The 21,886-nt window shown below is 43.5% G+C and overlaps 1 protein-coding gene across 3 annotated transcripts in view; it reads left to right on the top strand.

Annotated features, from left to right (window-relative positions):
* The window catches only part of SYT7 (synaptotagmin 7), a 1,118,786-nt gene extending 1,098,321 nt beyond the window's left edge, over positions 1-20,465 (top strand). For all 3 annotated transcript variants that reach the window (XM_069623883.1, XM_069623885.1, XM_069623884.1), the window contains one exon: positions 20,087-20,465. In XM_069623883.1, the coding sequence (XP_069479984.1) occupies positions 20,087-20,191 (105 nt within the window). In that variant the 3' untranslated portion in view covers positions 20,192-20,465. The remainder of the gene's footprint in view (positions 1-20,086) is intronic.
* Positions 20,466-21,886: the final 1,421 nt, after the last annotated feature.

The following is a 21,886-nucleotide window of genomic DNA, read 5'->3' as shown; positions in this document are numbered from 1 at the left end:
GCTCCTTCGTGCAATGGCGGAAACGCTATTTACGCTGTGGCGGTCCGGTCAGTCACTTTCCGCCAGGGTCGTAATGAGGGCCGGTTGCTTCAAGGGATCCTTGCTGACCTCTGAAATGAGCTGGCCACATTTCTCTGGTTGCATCCATGGTTTATGACGTCTGATGACGTCATTCATTATGAGCATGAATGTTTTTATCCCGGTCCCTTGTGTCGCAGTAAATTCAAGTGTTAACAAAATTACTAAATACAAGGGCTATCAAACAGGCTCCTTTGCAATATTATTGGTGTTTGCAGAGACTCCTTGCTGCCCCCTGTCTGTGTAAGCTGTTCAGCTAGTCCTGGCTGAAAAGCTAATTTCCCTTTGCGTTATGGTACTTGCAGTCCTGCATTATTAACGGGAGAATAGCACAGGTCGGACATTGTATGAATTCAAAATGACAGAGCTAAAAGCCTGGACTTGCAGAACATCACTTGCATATGTGTGAAGAACCAAGTACTAATGCTGGATGAGGAAAAGTGGGCAGTAGTTTGTATCATTACTAGGTTTAGTTTAGTTTAGTTTCTTTATTTGTACCGCGCGCCGAACCCTGGGGTAACCGGGCACCGGAGACTTAGAGGAGGTTACAACATAGTAAAAACATACAATAAAGACTGAGATATAACAACAGTAAGTGCACTAGACCGGGTTACATGATGGTCGACAAAGGATATGAGGAGAAGAAGTACATTAAGCAGAATTTTTGTTGGAAAGCCATGTTTTTGTTTTGGCTCTAAAAGTCCAAAAGGAGGGTTCTGCTCTAAGGTTCAACAGCATAGCGTTCCATAGTTTGGCAGCTAGGACTGGGAAGCTGGAGCCACCTGCTTTTTTTAGGGAGAATTTGGGAACGGATAGGCAGCGTGAATATGGCGTTCTAGTTGGTCTGGTTGATGTGTGATTGTGGAACTTGTCTGCCAAGTATTTGGGCGCGTCATTGGAGCGGCATTTATGGACGATGACGAGGGATCTGAGAGTGATTCTGTCTCGTACAGGGAGCCAGTGTGCATCTTGTCTGATGCTGGAGATGTGGGCGTGTCGTGGGATACTCAGGGCGGCTCTGAGGGCATTATTTTGAAGTACCTGTAGTTTGTTCAGATTGCGTTCTGACGTGCCGAGAAAGAGAATATTACAGTAGTCAATTTTTGAGAGCACTAGTGCTCTGGCTAGTGTAATGCAACTGGAAGGTGATAGGAACGGTTTGCAGGCGTTGATAAGCTTATTTGTATAAGCTGTGGATGAGGCTGTGGCGTTCACCTGTCTTTTGAGCGAGAGAGTAGAGTCTAGATAGACCCCAAGGGTTTTAATTTCTTTGGCTACTGTGATTAGGTTACCGTCTATGTTGATAGAAGCGTAACAGGGGTCTAGTTTGTTTAGCCGTGGTTGGGAGCCGACAAGGAGGAGTTCCGTTTTCTCGTCGTTGAGGCATAAACCGTGCTCTGCCATCCAGGCTTGGATCTCCAAGTAGAGGTTGTTGATCCTGGTGGAGTCCTCATCATAGCACCCTGATAGGGGGATGAGAACCTGGGTATCGTCAGCCTAGTTTGTATATGTGACACCCAGGTTATCTAAGCGGTCAAACAATAGCTTAGTGAAGACATTGTATAGGGTCGGCGAGACACAAAAGCATTGAGGGACGCCACAGGTGATGGGGATGGGGAGTGCTGAAGCCCCAGGGGAGAAGACCCGGGTGGTTCGGTTGGCTAGGAAGGACTGGATCCAGGCAGTTGCCTGGTTAGAGAAGGCCGCTGAGGTCGTCAGATGTTCCGTGAGGATCTGATGGTCGACGAGGTCGAAGGCTGCTGATAGATCTAGCAGTAAGAGAATGGCTAGATTACCCTTGTCCTTTGCCTCGTCCATCTGGATTTTTAGGTCCAGTAGGGCTGACTCTGTTCTGTGCCTTGGCCTGAAGCCGGATTGTCTGATGCCCAGGAGGTTGTTGTCTTCCAGGTGCTTCTGAATTTGCAGGTAGGCCACTCTGTCTAGGATCTTTAGGATGTAGGGGACGGTGGTGATTGGCCTGTAGTTGGTTGGGCTATTGGGGTCTAGGTTAGGTTTTTTAAGTAGTTGCATGACCCAGGCCTCCTTAAGGCTGCTAGGGACTGAGCTTGATTTGAAGGATGTGTTGATAAGGGCTGTTATGAAAGGGGCCAGATTGTTGGACTCTTCCTGGATGATGGGAGCTGGGCATGAGTCCCCTTGGCATCTGGAGGGTTTGAGGCCTTTGATGATGCTTTCTACTTCTTTAGTGGATATTGGGAAGAAGGAGAAAGAGGGGCAAGTGGGTGTTTTGGGGGTGGGGGATGGTGGATGGTTTGTTTTTTTGGATAGGTTAAGCTTTTTCTGTTCGATTTTGGATTGTAACATGTTGATTTTGTCTGCCAGGGCTTTTTGGATCCTCTCACACCAGTCTGCATCTTTCACGCAGGTTTCTGCCAGTGTAGGGGGGATTTGATTTCCCTGAGGATGTTGAAGAGCTCTTTTGTTTTGGATTTGGCGCTCTCAATTCTGTTGTCATATGTCTCTTTTTTGGCCTTGAGGATGGCAGTTTTGTAGGTGGTGGCTGCTATCGTGAGTTGTGTTTCGTTGGATTGGTTTGGTGTTTTTCTCCAGGTGGCTTCTGCAGCTCGTTTGGAGTTACGGAGGATTTTTAGCTCCGGTGTGTGAACCATTTGTTCATGTGGGCTGCCGTTTTGGCTTTGGTGAGTTTGATGGGAGCGATGATATCTACTGCTGATTCTAGCATTTTGTTGTAGAGGTCAGCACGTTTCTCCGCATCTAGGTTGGCGTAGTTTGCGGGGGTAAGGATGTTGTGTATGAGTGGGCGGAGGTTTTGTAAGGTGATGTTGCGGTTATTCCTGGTGAGGGTTTGTGAGATGATGATGGTGGGAGTGTTTACTTCTGACTTCCCTTGGATGGAGAAGGAGATGGCGTGGTGGTCAGACCATGCAATTTGCTCATTTTTAAGGATGGCCGTGGAGCAGTTGAGATCCGCTAACCAGTCCAGGGTTCTACCTTTGTTTTGGGTAGGGGCTGTGATTCTGAGCTTGAACCCTAGTTGGGAGATGGTGTTTTCCAAGGAGAGCGCATTGGCATCATTTGGATCACCGAGACCGAGGTTGAGGTAGCCTAGTAGGATGATTTGAGATCCTGTTTTGGTATTGGTGGTCAGGAGGTCAGATATCTCTTCCTCAAATGTGGCCATGGGGCCTGGGGGTCTGTAGAGGAGGTGTAACAGTACGGTTTGCGTAGCAGAGAGTTGAAGCTTGGCTGACAGAAGTTCTGCAGACCGGAAGCTGGGCGGTGAGGTTAATCTAAGGCCAATGGATGTTTTGGCGATGAAGGCTACTCCTCCTCCTTTACCTATGTCCCGGTCTTTCCTCAGTATTGAGTAACCTTCTGGGCTGGCGGGGGATAGAGCTGGGCCTGCTGCTTAGTGCAGCCAGGTTTCAGTGATAGCCAGGAAGTGCAGGTTGTTGGCGGAGATGAAGTCTGCGATATCTAGCGCATGGGCGACCAGGGAGCGGGCATTGATGAGGGCGCCCTTGATCAGTGGCTGATCAGAGGTGCCAGAGGGGGCTGTTTGGGTGTTGTTCAAAATTTGTGCGGTGTTAGCTTGGGCTTGGTTGTGCGTGGGATGAGGGGAGTGTCTTTTGGTGGGTGTCTTGGGGGTTATGAACCGAGAGCCGAGTCTTAGATTTCTGTCTTTCAATGGGCATGGGTTCCAAGGAGTGGGTGGAGCAGCAAATAGGCGGATCCATTCTATGGGGCTGAGGGCGCCTTTTGGCTGGTCAATATGTTTGGCCTCGAAAAAACCCATAGTCGAGGTGTGTGAGGGATGTTGGGTTAGGGGTGGTTGTGGTCGGGGTTTAGGGAGGGTGGTATTGTTGAGGTGGAGCAAGGGGAGTGTAGCCGTTAAGCAAAGAGCGGTTAAGTAGAGGTTTGCCATGGGTGGTCAGTGTGAGACCCGGGATGTAGTTGGGTGAGGTTGACTTGGGGGCAATAGAATAGTTTGAGGTGGAGAGAGAGCAGGCTGGGTCAAGATAGGCAAAAAGGGCAAATAGTCAAAATCAGAACAAGGTACAATGGGCAGCAGGTAGGCGAGTTCAAAGTAAGGCACAGTGGTCAAGGCACAGTGGTCAACAGAATAGGCACAGTGGTCAACAGAATAGGCACAGTGGTCAACAGGATTGGCACAGTGGTCAACAGAATAGGCGCAGTGGTCAACAGGATAGGCACAGTGATCAACAGGATAGGAACAGTGGTCAACAGAATAGGCACAGTGGTCAACAGGATAAGGCACAGTGGTCAACCGGATAAGGCACAGTGGTCAACAGGATAAGGCACAGTGGCTAGCAAGTAGGCACGTTCAAAGTTCATGCTTAGATTGCGGCAGTACAAAAGAAGGTGCATGAGAAGTACAGGGTAGGCAGTGTGCATTGGGAACGCTAGTTCAGCGTGAAGCGCATAGTGAGACGCCGTGGCAGGGAGTCGTGGTAGGCTCCGTGTGGAAAGCAGCGTTGCGTGCATGTATACCTCATGGGCAACGTGGGCGCAGTAGGAGAGTTAAAATTGGGAGCAGTTATCGGGCAAATGACAGACTTAAACAATGTTGGCTGGTGCGGCAGTCGGGGACAAAGGACTCAAGGTGTGGCGGGGTTATGGGAGTAGGCCTTTTTGCACAATCATGAGGATGGGATGAATTGTACTCACGTATGCGATGGCGGTCGCCAAGGGCGCCCCGGGGCGAACAGGGGTTAACAGGGCCTTGTGCTGTGGGCCTTCTGTGGTAGGGCCGGCGTCCGCCTGCCGGCGGCTCGGTTTGGATAAAGTAGAAGTTTGTTGCTTAGTTACGCCAGTAAACAAAGGCGTGTCCTTGATCGGCGGCCATTTTCCGAGGTCTGCTGGATTGCAGCAATTGCAATTGCAGCAATTCCTCCCCAGCAGTTACTTTCCATACAGATTACCACTGTACGGCAGGCGAATAAACATGTTCGACTTCCCATCAAAGCAATTTAGCCCAAGCGTCCAAGTACATACCCATTTACTAAAAGAGTCTGCCATTACCTTGCTTCATATCCTCTGACATCACATCCTGCAGTGTTGAACATTTCATCTGCTAATTAGCCCCCTCTGCGTGTTTTGTTTTTAGGACCTGGGCTCTGTCAAATTCACTGAAGTTCCTCCATCTTTTCATAGGTTTGGGGCACCTGCAAAGCGACTTGAAAGGGGGTTGTGGCTGATTTCTGATGTTGCAACAGTAGTTGGGTACTATCAGCGTACAACTGGTCATTGCAGCCACGGCACATATGTAGTCATCAACAAAGGAAGGGAACAGTTAAGACTGGTGAGGGGGGATAGCAAAACAATGCTGGACAACACAGGTTTGAATCCCGATCCCACCCTTAGAAACCAATCTCTGATATTAAGCGCGTTATAAAAGAACAATTATAATTATAAGACCCTTCAGGCTCTATAGAATTATGGCTCCAGGTTTTATTGCATTTCTTGTTGTTTTTACATTTCCATCTGTATTCATTCATATTTACTTATTTTTATTTCATTGGCAACAAGTTTTTTTCGACGTCTTTTCAAATAAAAACAAACATTGATTTGAATCCTGTAATTGGATGTGCAGTGATCGGGCCCCTGTAGAGTAAGCCTACCATTATTTTGGCACTCATTGAAAATGGGGTACAATCTATGGGACACATATTAAGCGTCCTTTACATCTTCACTGCCAACAGCAACACGTAGAGACATCGCTTTTTTTCAATCTTTGTGCGACATACGAGGAAATGGTCTCCAAGAGAGCAGTCATATTTTCATTGTTTCCTCTCTTATGCACATGGAGACAATGGAACTGGTTTCTTGAGCCTCAATCCAAAGGAACCACTGCTGACAGCAACTCACCCCCGCAATCCTTTCAACAACTTTAAGGGGATATTGGCTCCTACTTTACAGTCTCCTTGTTGCCGCTGTGCACATCCTTTGACTTGCCAGACATGATGGACCGCATGAGGAGCAAAGGAAGAGTCCTGCTTTTCCGTTTTCTTCCATTTTTAATAAACTAAAAAGGTAGGTAACTGATTTCTGCGTGTATGTTATGTTTTAGGGTCAGTGAAAACAGAAAACATGAAGCCTTACTTGCAATCAAGCAAATAGCTCGGATAGGGGTATGGACAGAGGTTCACCTGTTATGGTCAGTTAGAGGGAAAAGCTCTTAGCCAGATGAGAGCAGCACTGGGCAGACTAAACAATCTTACAATCTCAACAAGGAATTCAAGTAGCCGCTCATGGTCCAATGAGCAAAAGGCTGCTGGCACATCTAGAAGAATACCAAGGTTAGTTGTGTGTGCTAGCATCGAGAGAATAGGAAGCAGTCAGTCTCATGCTACGCTCCGGTCCTCTGGTGCTCCATCCCGGTGCAATAGGGATGTCTCCAAGTCTCCTTCAGTTTAGGGAAGAACTGAAGTCCTGTCTCTTCCAACAGTACCTAGATTCTGGATATCTTGTGCACACCATCATGTGTATGATATACTGTGATCGTTATTACTAATATTTATTTATTTATTTATTTATTTGCCGCACCAGGCCCGAGGGAATCCGGGCACATCACTTAGTTACAACATGATAAAGGCAAACAGAACATTAGAATTACAATTTAAGTTACAGTTATATACATAAGGCAGTTACGGAGTGAGCATAATAAGCAGTGACCTATATACATGAGGTGAGGTGGGTGGCTATTGCGTGGAAGGAGGTAGGCGAGTGGAGGGTGGGGGGTCTTGGCCGGATAGCCAGCCTTTGGCCCAGAGGCGCAGCCAGGATTGTCTAGCAAATGGGGCCTGATGCTAATGTAGTTGGGCCCACTGCACTGACAAAAATATCTGTAAATACCCACACAGAACTGCTGAGTGGGCATTTACAGATTTTGGGTGGGCCTTGCCCCTCAGGCCCTACCCTGCCTACGCCTCTGCTTCGGCCATGTTTTTGAATCTATGGAAGGATGGTTCCGCTCTTAACAGATTGGGAAGTGAATTCCATAGTTTAGCCGCCATTACTGGGAAACTAGTTCCACCTGATCTTTGTAGGTTGAAGCGTGGCATGGAGAGGCAGTTGGTTTGAGCAGTTCTACGGGGTCTATTGGACTTGTGGAGGGCGAATTTATTGGCTGGATAGCAAGGAGCTTGGTTTGAGAGGCATTTGTGGGAGAGAGTAAGTGTTTTCAGTGAAATTCGTTGTGGGACTGAGAACCAGCTTATGTTACGTCTGGTGTCTGAGATGTGTTGGTTCCTGGGGATGTTGAGTGCTGCTCTGATGGCATTTTTTTGATAATGTGTTACTTGTTTAGGTTACAGCGGTTAGTGCCCAAGTAGAGGGCATTACAATAATCAATTTTTGACAGCACAAGGGTCCTGGCAAGTGTGGCGCAGTTGGCTGGTATTAGGAAGGGGCGACTAGCTGTGATAAGTTTACAGGTGTATGTTGCTGCGGATGTGACTGCATTAGTTTGTCTAACCAGAGATAGAATAGAATTGATGTAGATTCCTAATGTTTTTGTGTCCTTGGAGGCCTTAATGGTATTACCATCAATGGTGAAGGATTTGAAAGCAGGGTCAAGTTTGGTAGGTTTTTGGGGAGAACCGAGAAAAAGGAGCTCTGTCTTTTCATCATTCAGACAGAGTCTGTGTTACGCCATCCAGGCTTGGATGACTTGGTAGATGGCATTCACCGAGAGAGAATCGGATAATTAGTCTCCTGAGATCGGGATGAGTATCTGGGTGCCGTCAGCATACTTGGTGTATGTGACACCCAGATAATCCAAGATATCAAATAGAGGTTTTGTAAACACATTGTACAATGTAGGAGAGACACAGGATCCTTGTGGTACCCCACAGGTGACAGGTGAGGGTGAAGCTGCTGTTAAGGGGGAAAAGACGTGCATTGATCTGTTGTCCAGGAATGAGCTGATCCAGGCTGTGGCTTTATCTGAAAAGTGTGCAGCTAGTTTAAGGTGTCGACACAGTATTTGGTGATTTACGAGATCGATGGCCGCAGAGAGGTCAAGAAGGAGTAGTAATGTGAGTTTACCCTTATCTCTCAGGTCTTCGATCTGAGTTTTAAGATCGATAAGGGCAGTTTCGGTGCTGTGTCGCGGTCAAAACCCGGATTGCCTTAATCCCAAGAGTTTATTGGATTCAAGGTAGTCTTGAATCTATAAGTATGCAGCTTGGTCAAGAATGTTTAGAAGAAAAGGCACCGTGGTGATGGCCCTGTAGTTTGTAGGTATATTAGCATCCAATGTTGGTTTTATTAGGAGCGGGATAACCCAAGCATCCTTCAAATTGTCCGGTACGATCCCAGTGCTGAAGGAGGAGTTAATGAATGTGGTAATGAAAGGAGCTAGCTCATGGGTGGCCTCCTTGATGATAGGCGCAGGGCAGAGGTCCCCCTGGCAGTTGGACGGTTTAAGGCTATTCATAATATTTTCCACTTCAGTAACTGATAGAGGTGAGAAGCTGAACGGAAACAATGAATCAGGTGTAGGGTTATTTATAATCGGAAGAGTGTTAAGTCGCAAGTTGGGTTGTAGACTAGTTTGTTTGTCATTAATTTTAACTTGGAGGGAGGCAATCTTGCCAAGGAGTGCATTTTGGATATTAATGCACCAAGTGCTGTCTTTGGTACAGGTATCATGTGCAGTGACAGGGGTTTCAAGCTATTTTAAGATTCTAAATAGTTCTTTAGTATTAGATTTGGCTTGCTCAATGCGTTTGTTGTAGGTGTCTTTTTTTGCCTGGAGTATGGCTTCCTTATAATTTAGCGTTGCTAGAATGATGCTAGCTTTATTGGCTTCCATGGGGTTACTTTTCCAGTGTGATTCCGAAATTCGTTTTTCTTTGCGAAGAGTTCTGAGCTAAGTTTGCGTGATGACTTGTTAAATCCTCACTACCAATGTTTTTCTTGATCACCTGTTCAGTGCTCTCTTGCCCCCAAAATAGGTTTGTGCTATAACATCATATCATAATTATAATCATAATACTAAAAGGACGTCCTCCAGGAGGCACTATTGAAGGAGGGGAGAGTTCCTTCTGTCTCGTGCATTTGTCAGACCCCAGATTCAAACTCATTAAAGAGAGTTCAACATTTGTCTTGGCTCTGCAAATGTCTGACCGCCATCTTCTCCTAAAATAGGAGGGAAGTCACCATAGATGACCTTTCGAAAATGCAAAGACATTTACATGTTGTAGTCAGTGATAAAAGGATGCTTCTTAAAAAGCTTTGTTCATCTGGTAATAAAGCTGATGTGGTGTACTGTTACCGGTCGGTTGGGCCTGCCACCAAGGGCCTTATTGCCATTAGTACTCAAGGATGCAAAAAGCCATTATTTTGAACAGAACAATTGACCACATGGTGCCCCGGACACGTTTTTCTCCCCAAAACCAAAAATCTACAACTAAGTGCGCTGCCATTGAAATGACTGCCGAGACTGCAGAAGGAAACCCACTTAATTTCTATGGTGTCGGCTAGAAATGAGGTGGGGCATCTGAGGTGAATGCGAGTGGTCAATGTAAGCATGTTTGTTTTGAATGTGGCACTTGGAGTATTGTGAGATGGCAGTGGCATGAGGGAGGTAAGAAGAGAACACCAAGAGATTGGTCTCGGGAGGAAAGCTCAGCGGCAACATGCTCTCCTTGGAAGCAAAACGACACAGAGCAACACAGGTTCGATCACTGGGTCCACGTTTAGAAACCTCTGGGTATTAAGCACGTTATAAATAACCTATCATATCATATCATATTAAGAGATCCTTAGCAGCCAATAGCTTCCTCAGAACACTGGCTTATACCATCAGGTAAATTCCTTGACATGAGCAACCTGATTGGTTACCCAGCATTCCCTGGCGCTAATAATTAATATAAGATCTGTAGTTAGAAAATCTGCTAAGCAGAGGGATATTCATGCTTGGTAAGGGTCATGGCGGTGGGGGGTAGTTTGTCAAGTACTTTCAATGGCATTCAGTGTCCCCTAAGTCAAGAAAGGGCCAAAGTTAAAAAGAAACCTGATGTCAATGTAGGGAAAGTCACAAGGATGTCTGTTAGAGATTTTAAAGTTGTTCAAATTTTGCTACAGCAGGAGTCAAACCTGTAAAATCCATGCTGCCAGATGTCAGAAATTAACATTTAACATATGAGCTTTCAACCCGGATAGTATGGTTTTGGTGGGTTTGAGGGATTTCAAAGTCAAGATCTTGAAGTATTGCTTCTGTCCCTTCCATTGATCTCAGGTGAAAGGAATGACCTTTCCTAGTAGACAGTCTCGCCACCCTGGTTGCTATACCGGACAGAAGAGAGGACCGGCACGGAAAGGTCTCTGTGAAAACCCCTCTCTTCATAGTGCCTCCCCTCAAGGGAAGGTCTAGAATGAAGTAGGAGACCAGGGCATAGAGTTCTGATATCCTCCAATGAAGAACGGGCATTGCTGAAGCCATGCTAGAACAGGGGATAGAGCTACTGCAAGTCCGCAGAGACATTATTGTTATAACAAAGCACAGCAGATATCTTGAAATGTGCAAAGTACTCTTTTACTAACTACTCAAGTCCAAACCTGTACCAGGTCCACATGTGTCACTTGTGACATCACGCCTTAAGGTCCACATATGAGTTTGGAAACCCTTGGACAGCTTTAGGTACTTCCTAAGCTGAGGGCAATATACTGACCCCCGAGAGAAACAAAGTTAAAAGTGTTCCTGGCACTTGAAAATGTAACACTTGCCCCAAAAGCCACAGATGCCATTCTGGACCTGATGTTTCACCCTTATAGCTCATAGCATTTGTCAGAGTACTGACAAGGAGTTCTTTGGGAGATTGACTTAACTACACTTTGTTGAATGGTTAGAATGATTCAGAGAAGCCCGTCATAAAGTTGCCCAGTGCCAAAGCATGAAGAGCTACGAGAGCTTGACTAACCTAAGAGGGCATTGACACGGGGAATAAAATCAGAAGAGGTGATGACTCAAACAGGTGAAAAGGGTGGTGGAGGCGGAGCCGATTTTGAGTCCGATGGTGAAAGCTAAATTAAGAACATTTGTTGGTCAGCTTGCAAGGCCTGAGGGTTGGTATTTGAATTTAAGATTGCCAGCTGTGAACTCTAGATGAAAAAGAGGTATCTGAGGCATCATCCCAAAGGTTGAAATCCCCTAGAACGGTAACATTGGTGTTCATTTGAGAGTCTTTATCCAAAACTAAATGCTAGATCACTTTGGCAGAAAGAAGTAGGTCAAACCATTCATGAACGGTGAATTGGTGTCAAGAAGGCATTTTGAGGTTCCTGCGGGTGTTTGAAGAACCCATAAGATTTAGGGGGTATTCATTTGCTAGTGTCAAAGGGAAGGAGCTCTGATTTCCGTGCCATAGTATTTGTTCTAGGTCTGTTGTGACTGATTATGGTCGAGATCTTGAGTGTATTCTTTTGCCCAGGAGGACATATAAAATACAGAAACCATTTGTTGGCAATGCTGATAGCATTGTGCTTCTTAATCAGGGCAGAGATTATGAATATCTTAATTGTTGTAGATCTTGTGTTGATTTGACCACTGTGGAGTGTTTGGGAGCTTAGAGTAGAGTTGGTGAAGTCTTGGCCATATAGGACAGACGGAGCAACGTGTTTTGGTCGACATTGTTACTGTGATGCTTTGTCACTGATCTTGAGAGAGAAGATACTTTTGGCTTGTAGATTATGTGCATTGTGCTCATTCACTGTGAATATACAGGAGGATAACACTCTGAAGGTTTGCATGCAATGCCAAAAGAAAAATAAAGATCTGTTGAGAGGAGTAATGGTGGTAGCGATCCAGATAAGAATGTGAGGTAAGATTATTTTACTCTCCATATTGGAATTTTAAAGTAAAATAATTTCTTTTATGGAGTGAAAAAAAAGTGCTCATTGTGACTGACTTACTTTTAGACAATTAAAAATAGATCCTAGTTTTAAACAATAGGATTTTTCTGTAGCTAAAATTATTTGTCCCTACCAATTCCAATAAAGATAGCCTTTTAATCATACAGGATATACTTATGTCAGGCAGAAAGATAGCACTGGTCCTCTTTGTGGAAGTTGTTGTTCGTGCGACTGGTCTGAAAACATCACCTGAGCATTTGAGGTGGCCTAACGGGCCAGGCAAATGCGTACCTTTTTATCTTAATTTTTATTTTTTGGGAGTACCTCCGTTTAGTGAGTAAAACAGGCAGGTGGGCCGCTTATATTGATCCCATTTAACTTGAGTAGCGTATGCAGCATGAAAGAAAGGAGATGGTTATCAAAGAGCCATGCAGAAGGCCGAGGGATAGACTAGGCCTGGAAAATGAACACTTAAAACTAGGCAATAGCAAGGGAGGAAAGATGGCCTTCTCTGGATATCAGGGAAGACATCTGATCTATTGGCTTTGTCATGCCTCTTCCTGTTGCTTTCTTACCACTTCACTTTTCACTGTGGACGAGAGGTGCCTATTGTATGACACATGTAGACAATGAAGCCTCTTTTAATTGTGAAAAACAGTGCTCAATGAGTTTTGGGGCAAACCCCCCTTCTTCAGAAGCAAAAACTGCAAATTGAATAAATGAAAGTACATTCAGTTTTGAAAAAGATGATTATTCCCAACAACATAGATTTATATCCATATGATCTAAGAAAATTAATTGTTGTCAAAACACATGTCACCAAACTAGTTAATGTGGTGTTCCGTGATAAAGTTGCCTGGGCAGTGGCCACCAGGTGGAGACATTTCCCCAAATATGCGCCCTCATTAAAATCAAACACTTTCCCCAAATAGTCCACAATGGGAGTTTATGATATACAATTATATCCTGCCTAGAATATTTGGGGAAAGTATTTTAGGAGTCAGGAAAAATTTTGCCTACATGGCAACATTTTCCAGGCGACATTGTCACATGGAACCGTTACTGTCCGAATCATGAACAAGCTCACAGAAAAATATGGAGAACCCATGTAGAGACACCCCAGATAAGAATAGAACTCAAGCAATTAGCATAACTACCTAAGCACCAGTGTTAGAGAATCACTACTTTATCAAGTGTTTAAATTAAAAGCCAACACCCATGTGTTCACATAGCCAGAAAAAATTGTCAGCCAAGTGTCTTAACCCCTAAAGCTCAACACATTGGGCCTCATTACAACCCTGGCATTGGACCATGGTGCTATTAGCACCTTGGTCCATGCCGGATTCCGCCATGGTGGATGGCGGATTTACCGCCCCATTCCAAGGTTGGCGGGGCAGTAAATCCCCATTCACCATGGCCCCTTCCCCATTCCCATTTTTGGCCCATAGGGCTCAATGGGAATGGGGAAGGCGCTAATTACGGCACCGTAAATTACGGTGCCGTAATTAGCACCAAGGTCCCTTAGCGGGATGGACTTTAACGCCTGCAAAAAGCAGGAGTTAAAGTGGGAATCTGGCGTTAAGGGATTAACGGCGCTGCAGCCTTTTACGGCACCATTAACCCCTTAACGCCAGGGTTGTAATGAGGCCCATTACATCTTCAACATACCTAAGAATTCCAACATAGTCTACCAAAAAGGTAAAACTGAAAGCCCTTATAGCACCTATATGGAAATAAATGTAACAATCAGCGAACACCTGTGTGTATAGTAATATATTAATAAGAAAATCAAATAAGGTAAGGGATCATGAAACATACCTTGTAGATATAGGCTGTCGGGGTGGTCAAAGAGGGTCACATCTATTATGAGGAATTCATGTTGCGATATTGATGACTAGGGGTGCGGCAAACTGAGCGTGGTTTATTTTTTGTTCTGGGCGAATACAATATTAGCTTGCATGCACGCAGAAAGATTAAGTATCTAATCTACCAAATGTACAAACATACATGTACCTTTATATAAATACATGGGCAATTCATTAATCTCAATATAAGTGCCCTTACAAGGGAACAGATGTCATCTTGCCCTTTGTATTAAAATCTTTAGAGGGGATTAGTAATTTCTTTGGTTAAGTATTTTTCCAGGTCATCAGAGGTTGTATGAAGCTAGAAGGTATTTTTAAAGGCGCCAGAAGTCTGTGGAATGGAGATGGCTATCTATAGTTAAAGGGAAATAATGGTTATGCAGACCTTCCTCTATTTGCTCAAACCAGTCAGCGATACCATGTGCAATCATACTTCAAGATTTTGTGGCCATTTATTGCTAGCAATGAATAATGTTTTCAATAGTAATGTTTAACTATGCACCAATGTCAGGACCTACTACAAGCAATCCAAAGAAGATGTGTGTTTTAAAATATGATCTTAAGATAATAATGAAGATAGGCCTGACCAATGAAAATGGAAGAATTAGAGAAAGCAATACTCACACTGAAATAGCCACACCAAACGAGACAGAACTAGGGTGCACAAAACAAAGGCAAATAATTGTAAAACTGTAGGGTCAGTGTCCACTGTCTAGAGCCAGAACCATCAGTGGGTGCACATATCACAATGCTACTGTAAGGGCCTACATGCCATTTATGCATTTCAATTTTAGTAATTAATTTGATCTGTCGTGCATTTATAATACAGTAGTCTGGAAGCAAATAACACAACTATGTTTTAAGCGGCTGCCTTATGCAGCAAATAGAATGCACTCGAAACATTGTGCAGAACCAAGCTGCCACTTTGATAATTTCTCCCTAGAGACCTATATGCACCCCTTAATTTTCTGCACCTGGTATGAATATTCGCAATGGAAATGTTGTATACCCCTTTTAAAAACACTAGGTTTTAGGCAGTGTAGAGTGGCCTATTATTACTTATCGGTGGTGCATGTTTTTAGAGTTTGCTGGTGCTTGCAGCACTTTATCTCAGTTGTAGTAAGCATCACACACCCCAGACTGTCCTCTCTTGTGTGATTGATGATTTTTTTTAAGTCATACTTTTTCATATTGTATCTTAACCCATGATGCTGGTGATTTATTATGCTTATGATGTACATCGGTCTGGTTTATTTTTCAATTTTATAATAGGTGGATGTTATGTATTTTGTTGATTGTATTATACTGTTAATGAACTGTATTGACTGATAATTTGATTTGGTATTGGACTGTGTAATACAAAATGATGAAATCGTGACTTTATGTAAACTGCTGAAATTGCACTGTGCTATGGTTTTATGGACAAATATGAATTATAGTGCTAGGTAATCTTATGGAATTGTATAACCGGCTTCCAAAGAATGACCTAAAAGTTAAGCAAGAGAGCATCTGTCAGCAGTGTGACGTAAAAGTTAGCAGCTGATGATGGATTGAGAAGGAATGTTTGCCAACAATGGGTACACAAAATATTCATGTATCAGTTGACTTGTTACATTCCAGTTTGGGACTAAAAGAGCATGATCATAGATCATTTCTTGAGGCCAATGAGCAAATATCTTTCAAGTTTAGCATGAACGTCCTTTCCTCGGGTGCATCTACTTGGAGAAAAGCAGAAGCGTATAGCTACTCGTGAAGATCACGTGTCTTATTTGTTGACGAGGGACGAGGATTATGCATTTTGAGATCCGAATGGTATATTCACCCCCAATGACTAGGACTGGGGAAATCATCATTGAATGGAGGAAAACATTGTGAAGAGGAGCTGTAAGCTTGTGGGAAATTGTACCTCTAGTTGCTATGGTACAGGGATTTTTGCTTTTACGGGAAACTGATCTTTTTTTTTATCCACTCTTTACACAATTTGCATGAAGAACGATCATATGTGTTATTCCTGCTCCATACCGTAAATCGAACCTCATTCATAACAGTTTCATATTTTCCTCTTTTAACAATAGTTTATGATATAGCGGTTGTAGTATAATACCTCACCTGGTAAAATTCCTGCAACCTTTACCAATCATTCTTTAATTCTTCAGTGAATAATTGACAAACTGAAGCAAGGAAAGGTTCTGTTTGTCATCTGTTTCAGATGCCTGTGACTTTGTGTAGAGATTCTGTGCAAGGCGACATTGTGAGAGTCGGGAATCTGGAAAGACCTTGCCATCAAAGCTTGTGTTCCTGCAGGTCACTCAAAGAAGGACACAGGGATCATCCTTGCCATTTTTGTTAGAGCACGTTTTCCAATAAAATACAGAATACGATGCTACAGTGTACACAATCTTGACTGTAGTATCAAAGAACAATGCATTCGCAAGTCATGATTTACAATCAATCACAATCTCAAAATTACATTCTTGCCAACTTGTCATAACATATTAATGATTGTTACCTATTATTTATCATCAATAAAGCTACTGATAAGAGTATCTGTGCATTAACAAATCCATTATTAAATCATCCATGCCACATCACTCATACTAACATCTATGCACCTATGGACCTGTTGACAGTGAGAATGACAAACGTGTACTAAACCTAATACCAAATAAAAATGTGAAATGTACTTAATTCTTCAACAATACATTTGGCCTCATTACAAGTTTGGCGGTAGCCTTGGCGGTAAAACCGGCAGGCTGCCACCAAACTTGCAATTTTTTCCAGCTCCCACAAATGGGCAATTACCGGATCATTACGGCCCTGCCGGACCCGGTAATTGCCCATTTGCGGGCGCCGGAAAAAAGATGCTCTCCATTCCCATTCAGCCCCATAGGGCTGAATGGGAATGGGGAGGTCGGATGCACCAACACCGTTTATAACGGTGCCGGTGCATCCGTCATGCTGAGCTCGGCAGAAAGGCACCCGCAAGCAAAACTTGTAATTTGCCGGTCTGGCCAACTTATAGTGAGGCCCATTGTCTTTATTGCTACCATTATCTACAACAACCTAGATTCCTAGATACATATTTATTTAGTCCACAAGGGGGTTTCAGAGAGTCAGTGTTTATTGTTTAATTCACTGTTGAAGAGATTAAGCTCAGATATAGTAGCATGTTTTTATATTTCATAGTTACGCTTTGCAAACTATGCATTACAAATTCAATTGGTGGTAAAACAAATAACTCTTAAAAAATACTCCCACATATTCGAAACACAACACCAGTACCACACCTGTTGTGGACATTTCCAGTTGATATGGAATCACATTGACTTTTGGGGGAGTTGCTTCTTCTATTGCTGTACATTCAATGCCATTTTTCCTCAGGAATAAAAATACATATGAGTTGTTTTGAAGACAAGGAGATGATAGTTTATTTGTAAATTGTATTTTTCACTGAATTCCATTTGGCGGCACAGTGAAAATCAGAACTTTCCTTACTTTTCACACATTGTCGCAAATGCACTACTTTTTGCTATATCAAAACGTGTTCTAGCATTGTAGAAAAGATAGATAGGTAACTAGGTATCTCGACAAAGAGACAGATATTTCAGCAGTTGAGGATTGCATCAGTACATGTATCTCATATAATGACAGTGATAACGTAGATTTCACTGAATCCAATTTCACCTACTCAGAAATCTTCTAATTTTGTTTCTTCTAATTGGTTAGGTAAGTAGGTACGTTTTAAAACACAGATGATGGGTGGGTTATGGGGAAAGGATAAGGTGGGGGGGCGGGTGGGAAGGGGGCAGGGTGTCGCTCCCCACATAATAAAAAAATATATAGAAGAAAAACAAATTCGATCATTTCTCTTTTAGGTGATGTCAATTTGTTGAAATCACAGACATTCCAATGACAGTATATGCTTTGCTAATGTTAATGAAATGTTTTGCCAACATGACAAGTTATTCATTTGGAAGTTTGATAGCTGCATTCTTTCTTTTAAAGTCCATCCTTCCTCTATTTTGTCCAGTTTTTGGCCATAGTTATATGTATATAGGGACAAATTCCCGCAATAAAAAAATAAATAGCAATTCATTTATTTGATTTGTAATTGTAAATATTATGGTAATTTCAAGGTTAATAATCACATAGGTGGCTATCATCCTGCCACATGCTTCAGATTTATGTTTCTCAACTTTATAAACCAACATTCTAGTATGTTTTTTAATACTGAAATATGTTTTATTAGAGCATTCAAGTTTGAGGTTCATTTTATCTGTTTACGATATAAGAATCCTTGACCAGAACTTTCATTTCAAATTTGGAGATGAAGATTCTTAGCATTTGAATCCAGCAACAGTCTAGCTATGGTCTGATGATAAATAAATTCGACAGTAATCAAAGGCGGAGGTCATGTGTTTTGCAATTTCGGTTGGATATTAACTGTTTTTTATAGAATGGTTTTTGGAGTTTCTACTGTTGATCCCAAAAAAGCTGGTCATAAAGAAAATATTTATTTAAGTGATTAAAAGTCTTCCATGATGTCACTGAGAACCAACAACCATTAACATGTGATGAGATACAGTTTTCAGCATCGTTGATATTATCCCATTTATGGACGAAGATGTCAGGTTGCCAAGGGCTAGGGCTCCCTAGCTAAACCAAATAATAACGAGGAAAGCTTGTCTCCTTGTCGGATGCACTGCCACTGGGAAAACTAGTGGTAGTGTTAATGATTAGTTTCAACTCGTGTTCCAGCATTATTGTTCAATATTTTTACCCTTTTAATGTAGGTATCTCCATGTTGAAAGGCAGCAAGCACATTCCATAACCGCACCGACTCCGAGAGACAAAAGCGTGTCCATGCCAAAGGCAACTAGGACTTAATAGCCGCAGCATACGTATTGGACACCGTGAAATTGCATGATGGTGATCGACTCCAATGTGAACACATGCTTAGAAATCTTTTTAATCTAACTCTCACTGAAATGCAAAGGTGTGGTTCATATGACTCATGCAGGCCACGTATGTGTGTGGTCCTGATGCTCTGTGTGGAGGGTAGAGGAGCAGTTCCCCTCACACAGTAACTTTGCATTTGCTGAGACCCCAGGATATTGACAGCACCTTAGCTGGAATGGCAATCTCTGCCCTTCAATGTATGGTCGGCACTACCCCTTCGATGAGTAACCCTATGGGTAGTACTTAAGGAGCACTAGTTGTTTACATGCCATCAGGAGTTACAAATGTGCCCCTCACAGCACAGTAAGCAATACAACCAGCTCTCCTAAAAGAGGTAAAGCACCGTTCATTCATAATTAACATAAAATCCAGATGCAGGATCCAAGTAGGGAAAATAATCTAGGCTGTTGAGTGCAATATGTGGAACAAATGAGCCGTATCAATTCCCTTGCATTCCAAAATCACTGCTGAATCAAGAGATTGCTCAAGCAAGAGATTGGTGCTGCAAGAGTCCAACTGTTCAACTCCTTTCCATGGTTGAGGGAATTTGAACAATTGGGCATTTCATCAGTTTGAATTTTTTTGCAAGATAAATTATTTGGGAAGTGTTAACAAGATTCATGTATTTTAATGCATTATTGTTTTCAGTTTTATAAGTGAAGATTTTATTTTACAGATACTGTGGGGGGAAGGTGGGATACTTTTTTGTATGTCACTGGACCATTCAGACAATGCATCTGGAGTAAGCTGACCAATACAATAAATTGTTCTAAATTGTCAACAAAAAAACAAAAAAAAACTGACTGTTGCGAAACCCCATCTGCTAGGGTCAAGTGAGATCATTTCAAATATGCGACCTCTTTCCCGGCGTTTCATGTGATTCAAAGCTGATTGGACTTCATCCAACACTCACGACATAGATTTGCTTCTGATCAACGGAGAGCTACAGTCATTGTTTCTTTCCAAAGAGAATTCACAATTGTCCTTTAGCGGAAGGATGAACTTTGGTTTGGAGGGAAACAAATTGCTCTCCCTCTCTTCCAAAAAAGGATTAACTTCATACTTGAGATTCACCTCGTCCCTTCACTCCCATCTCAACATTTCTAATAACATATCAACAGTTGGGTTTTGACAGGGAAGTCGATGAGGAACAAAAGCATTCCTCATTTTCTCCCAAAACAGCCTGTGTGATTTTGGTAAAGGTTTGACCGTGAAGGAGGGTGTGTGTGTATGTGAGATGATCAGCAGGAGAGGAAGAAGAACATGGCTCCTCAGAGTCAAGTTTTGCCCATTTCTAATAGCTCTCTGTCTTCTCTCTTTAGATCTACCTGTCCTGGAAGAGTGGCCCTGGAGAAGTGAAACACTGGAAGGATATGATTGCCAGGCCCAGGCAAGCAGTGGCACAGTGGCACCAACTCAAGGCCTGAATGCCAGCCCCAGATGACGCCAAAGCAGTCTGCTGTTATCCGGGTTTTCCACCACCAGCTCCGCTCCGCTTTACACAGACAATAGGAGCCTTTTCGCTCCTTCAAGTGAACAATTTGGAGCTGATGCGTAACCAAGGAACTGTTGGCATCTTTAAAGGGCTGGAGCAGGTCTTGCGCCCTTATGGTCAGGCGTTGGCCTTTGGCCAATATCACCCTGGCCGCCATGTTATGCTTCAACCTTTCCTGCTACTTATTTGAAATAAATGATTTAAAAGTAGACAACAGCTGTCGTTTTACCCATGGTGTGGCGCAATACAGGAGCCACCCAAACGGTGCAGTGTTAGCCATCAGCCCAGCTGAACGACGGGAGCTAGAGGGTCGAGACCTCCGCCACAAGGGACCCCGTGGACCATTTTCTGTTGTTCTTCCAGCAAGCAGGCTTCCAAGAAAAGCAAGACCTTTTCATTGTTCCGTCTGTGCGGGAAAAAAACGCCTGAGAAGCAATTGTGTTGTGATGCACTGGTGCAGATATAGAGGATCAGATTTATAGAAAATGTGGGTATTTTAGTTGTTGTAATATTTTTTTTAAAGGAATAGCCAGAATTATAATAATATACATAGCACCTTTCTCCCCAGGGTCCTTGGGAGTGGGTGTCTTACTGGGGCAGTTGCAATAGAGAGAGAACAACCAGAGACTCTGCAGTGTTATTTTCTTTTTTTTAAAATAACTTTTTAACCTGCCGTCTTCCCTTGAGTTCTCGTCTCCTGTTCTTGTACAGATCTGTCCCAGGCCCTTTGTAGACTCCTGGTGCTTTATTTTGTTCCTGATGGCTTGGTCGTGCTTTTCAAGGCGACTCAGAGCGGAACATTGGAGGCAAATGTGGACATTCTGAAGGATTCGACTTCAATCCCACTGACACCTAGAGGAGGGTAGACCAAATATGGTGGGATGGTTTAGATAGATTATATGTAAAGGTTTCTCAGTTAAAACTGTCTTTGTAAAGTCAGAAATTCGAAACTGTACTCCCAAGTGGCTTCTGGGGAAAAGGAAGAGGCTCCACTGGGCTTTTAAAGACCACAGAGAATGGGATTTAGGGTCTTCCTGAAAAGGAGACCATGTTACCAGGTTGCAGCCCAGCAGACCCACCTCCATTCTCACCGACGGACCGTCGCTGTTGATGTATTTTTTGTAGCGTCTGCTGTGTGTCTTTTATGCACCTCATGCGATGGCCACCTAGCGTCAGAGGAGAGTGACCAAGGGCACGTTGTTATGCCTTCAGGCTGGTCTGTAGGAGGCCTACGCGCTGGGGCTTTCTAAACCTTAGGATACACACTGGGTTTTTGCTCATATTAAAGGATGAGCGGGTGTTTCCTCAAGAAGGCAAGTCAACTAAAGAGGAAGAGTTTTTGGAAGGAGTGTTATCGAAGCAAGATGTCACTCCTAGGCTTGCTCCTATTGCAGGGGTAATGCGTGGGGCATTTTGGTAGTAAAAAGGAAGTCTCTAACTGCCCTTTGAAATGCAATGTGGGGTGCATACTTGAGAGGGACCAAGCAATAGCCATTTTTAGTTCCCAGGGAGGGACTAGCCCCACCCACAGAAGAGAGACAGGCAAAGGCTTGTCGCCCCTGAGATGAGAGGGCATGTAGTACCTCTGGGGTAAGAGTACAGGGATGATGTGGGGGCAATTGTTATT

Source organism: Ambystoma mexicanum, chromosome 11, assembly GCF_040938575.1.
Source record: "Ambystoma mexicanum isolate Mex_15411 chromosome 11, UKY_AmexF1_1, whole genome shotgun sequence".
Taxonomy (NCBI): Eukaryota; Metazoa; Chordata; class Amphibia; order Caudata; family Ambystomatidae; genus Ambystoma; species Ambystoma mexicanum.
The sequence above is the reverse complement of the archived record's forward strand: the minus strand, read 5'-3'. Positions and strand labels throughout refer to the sequence as shown.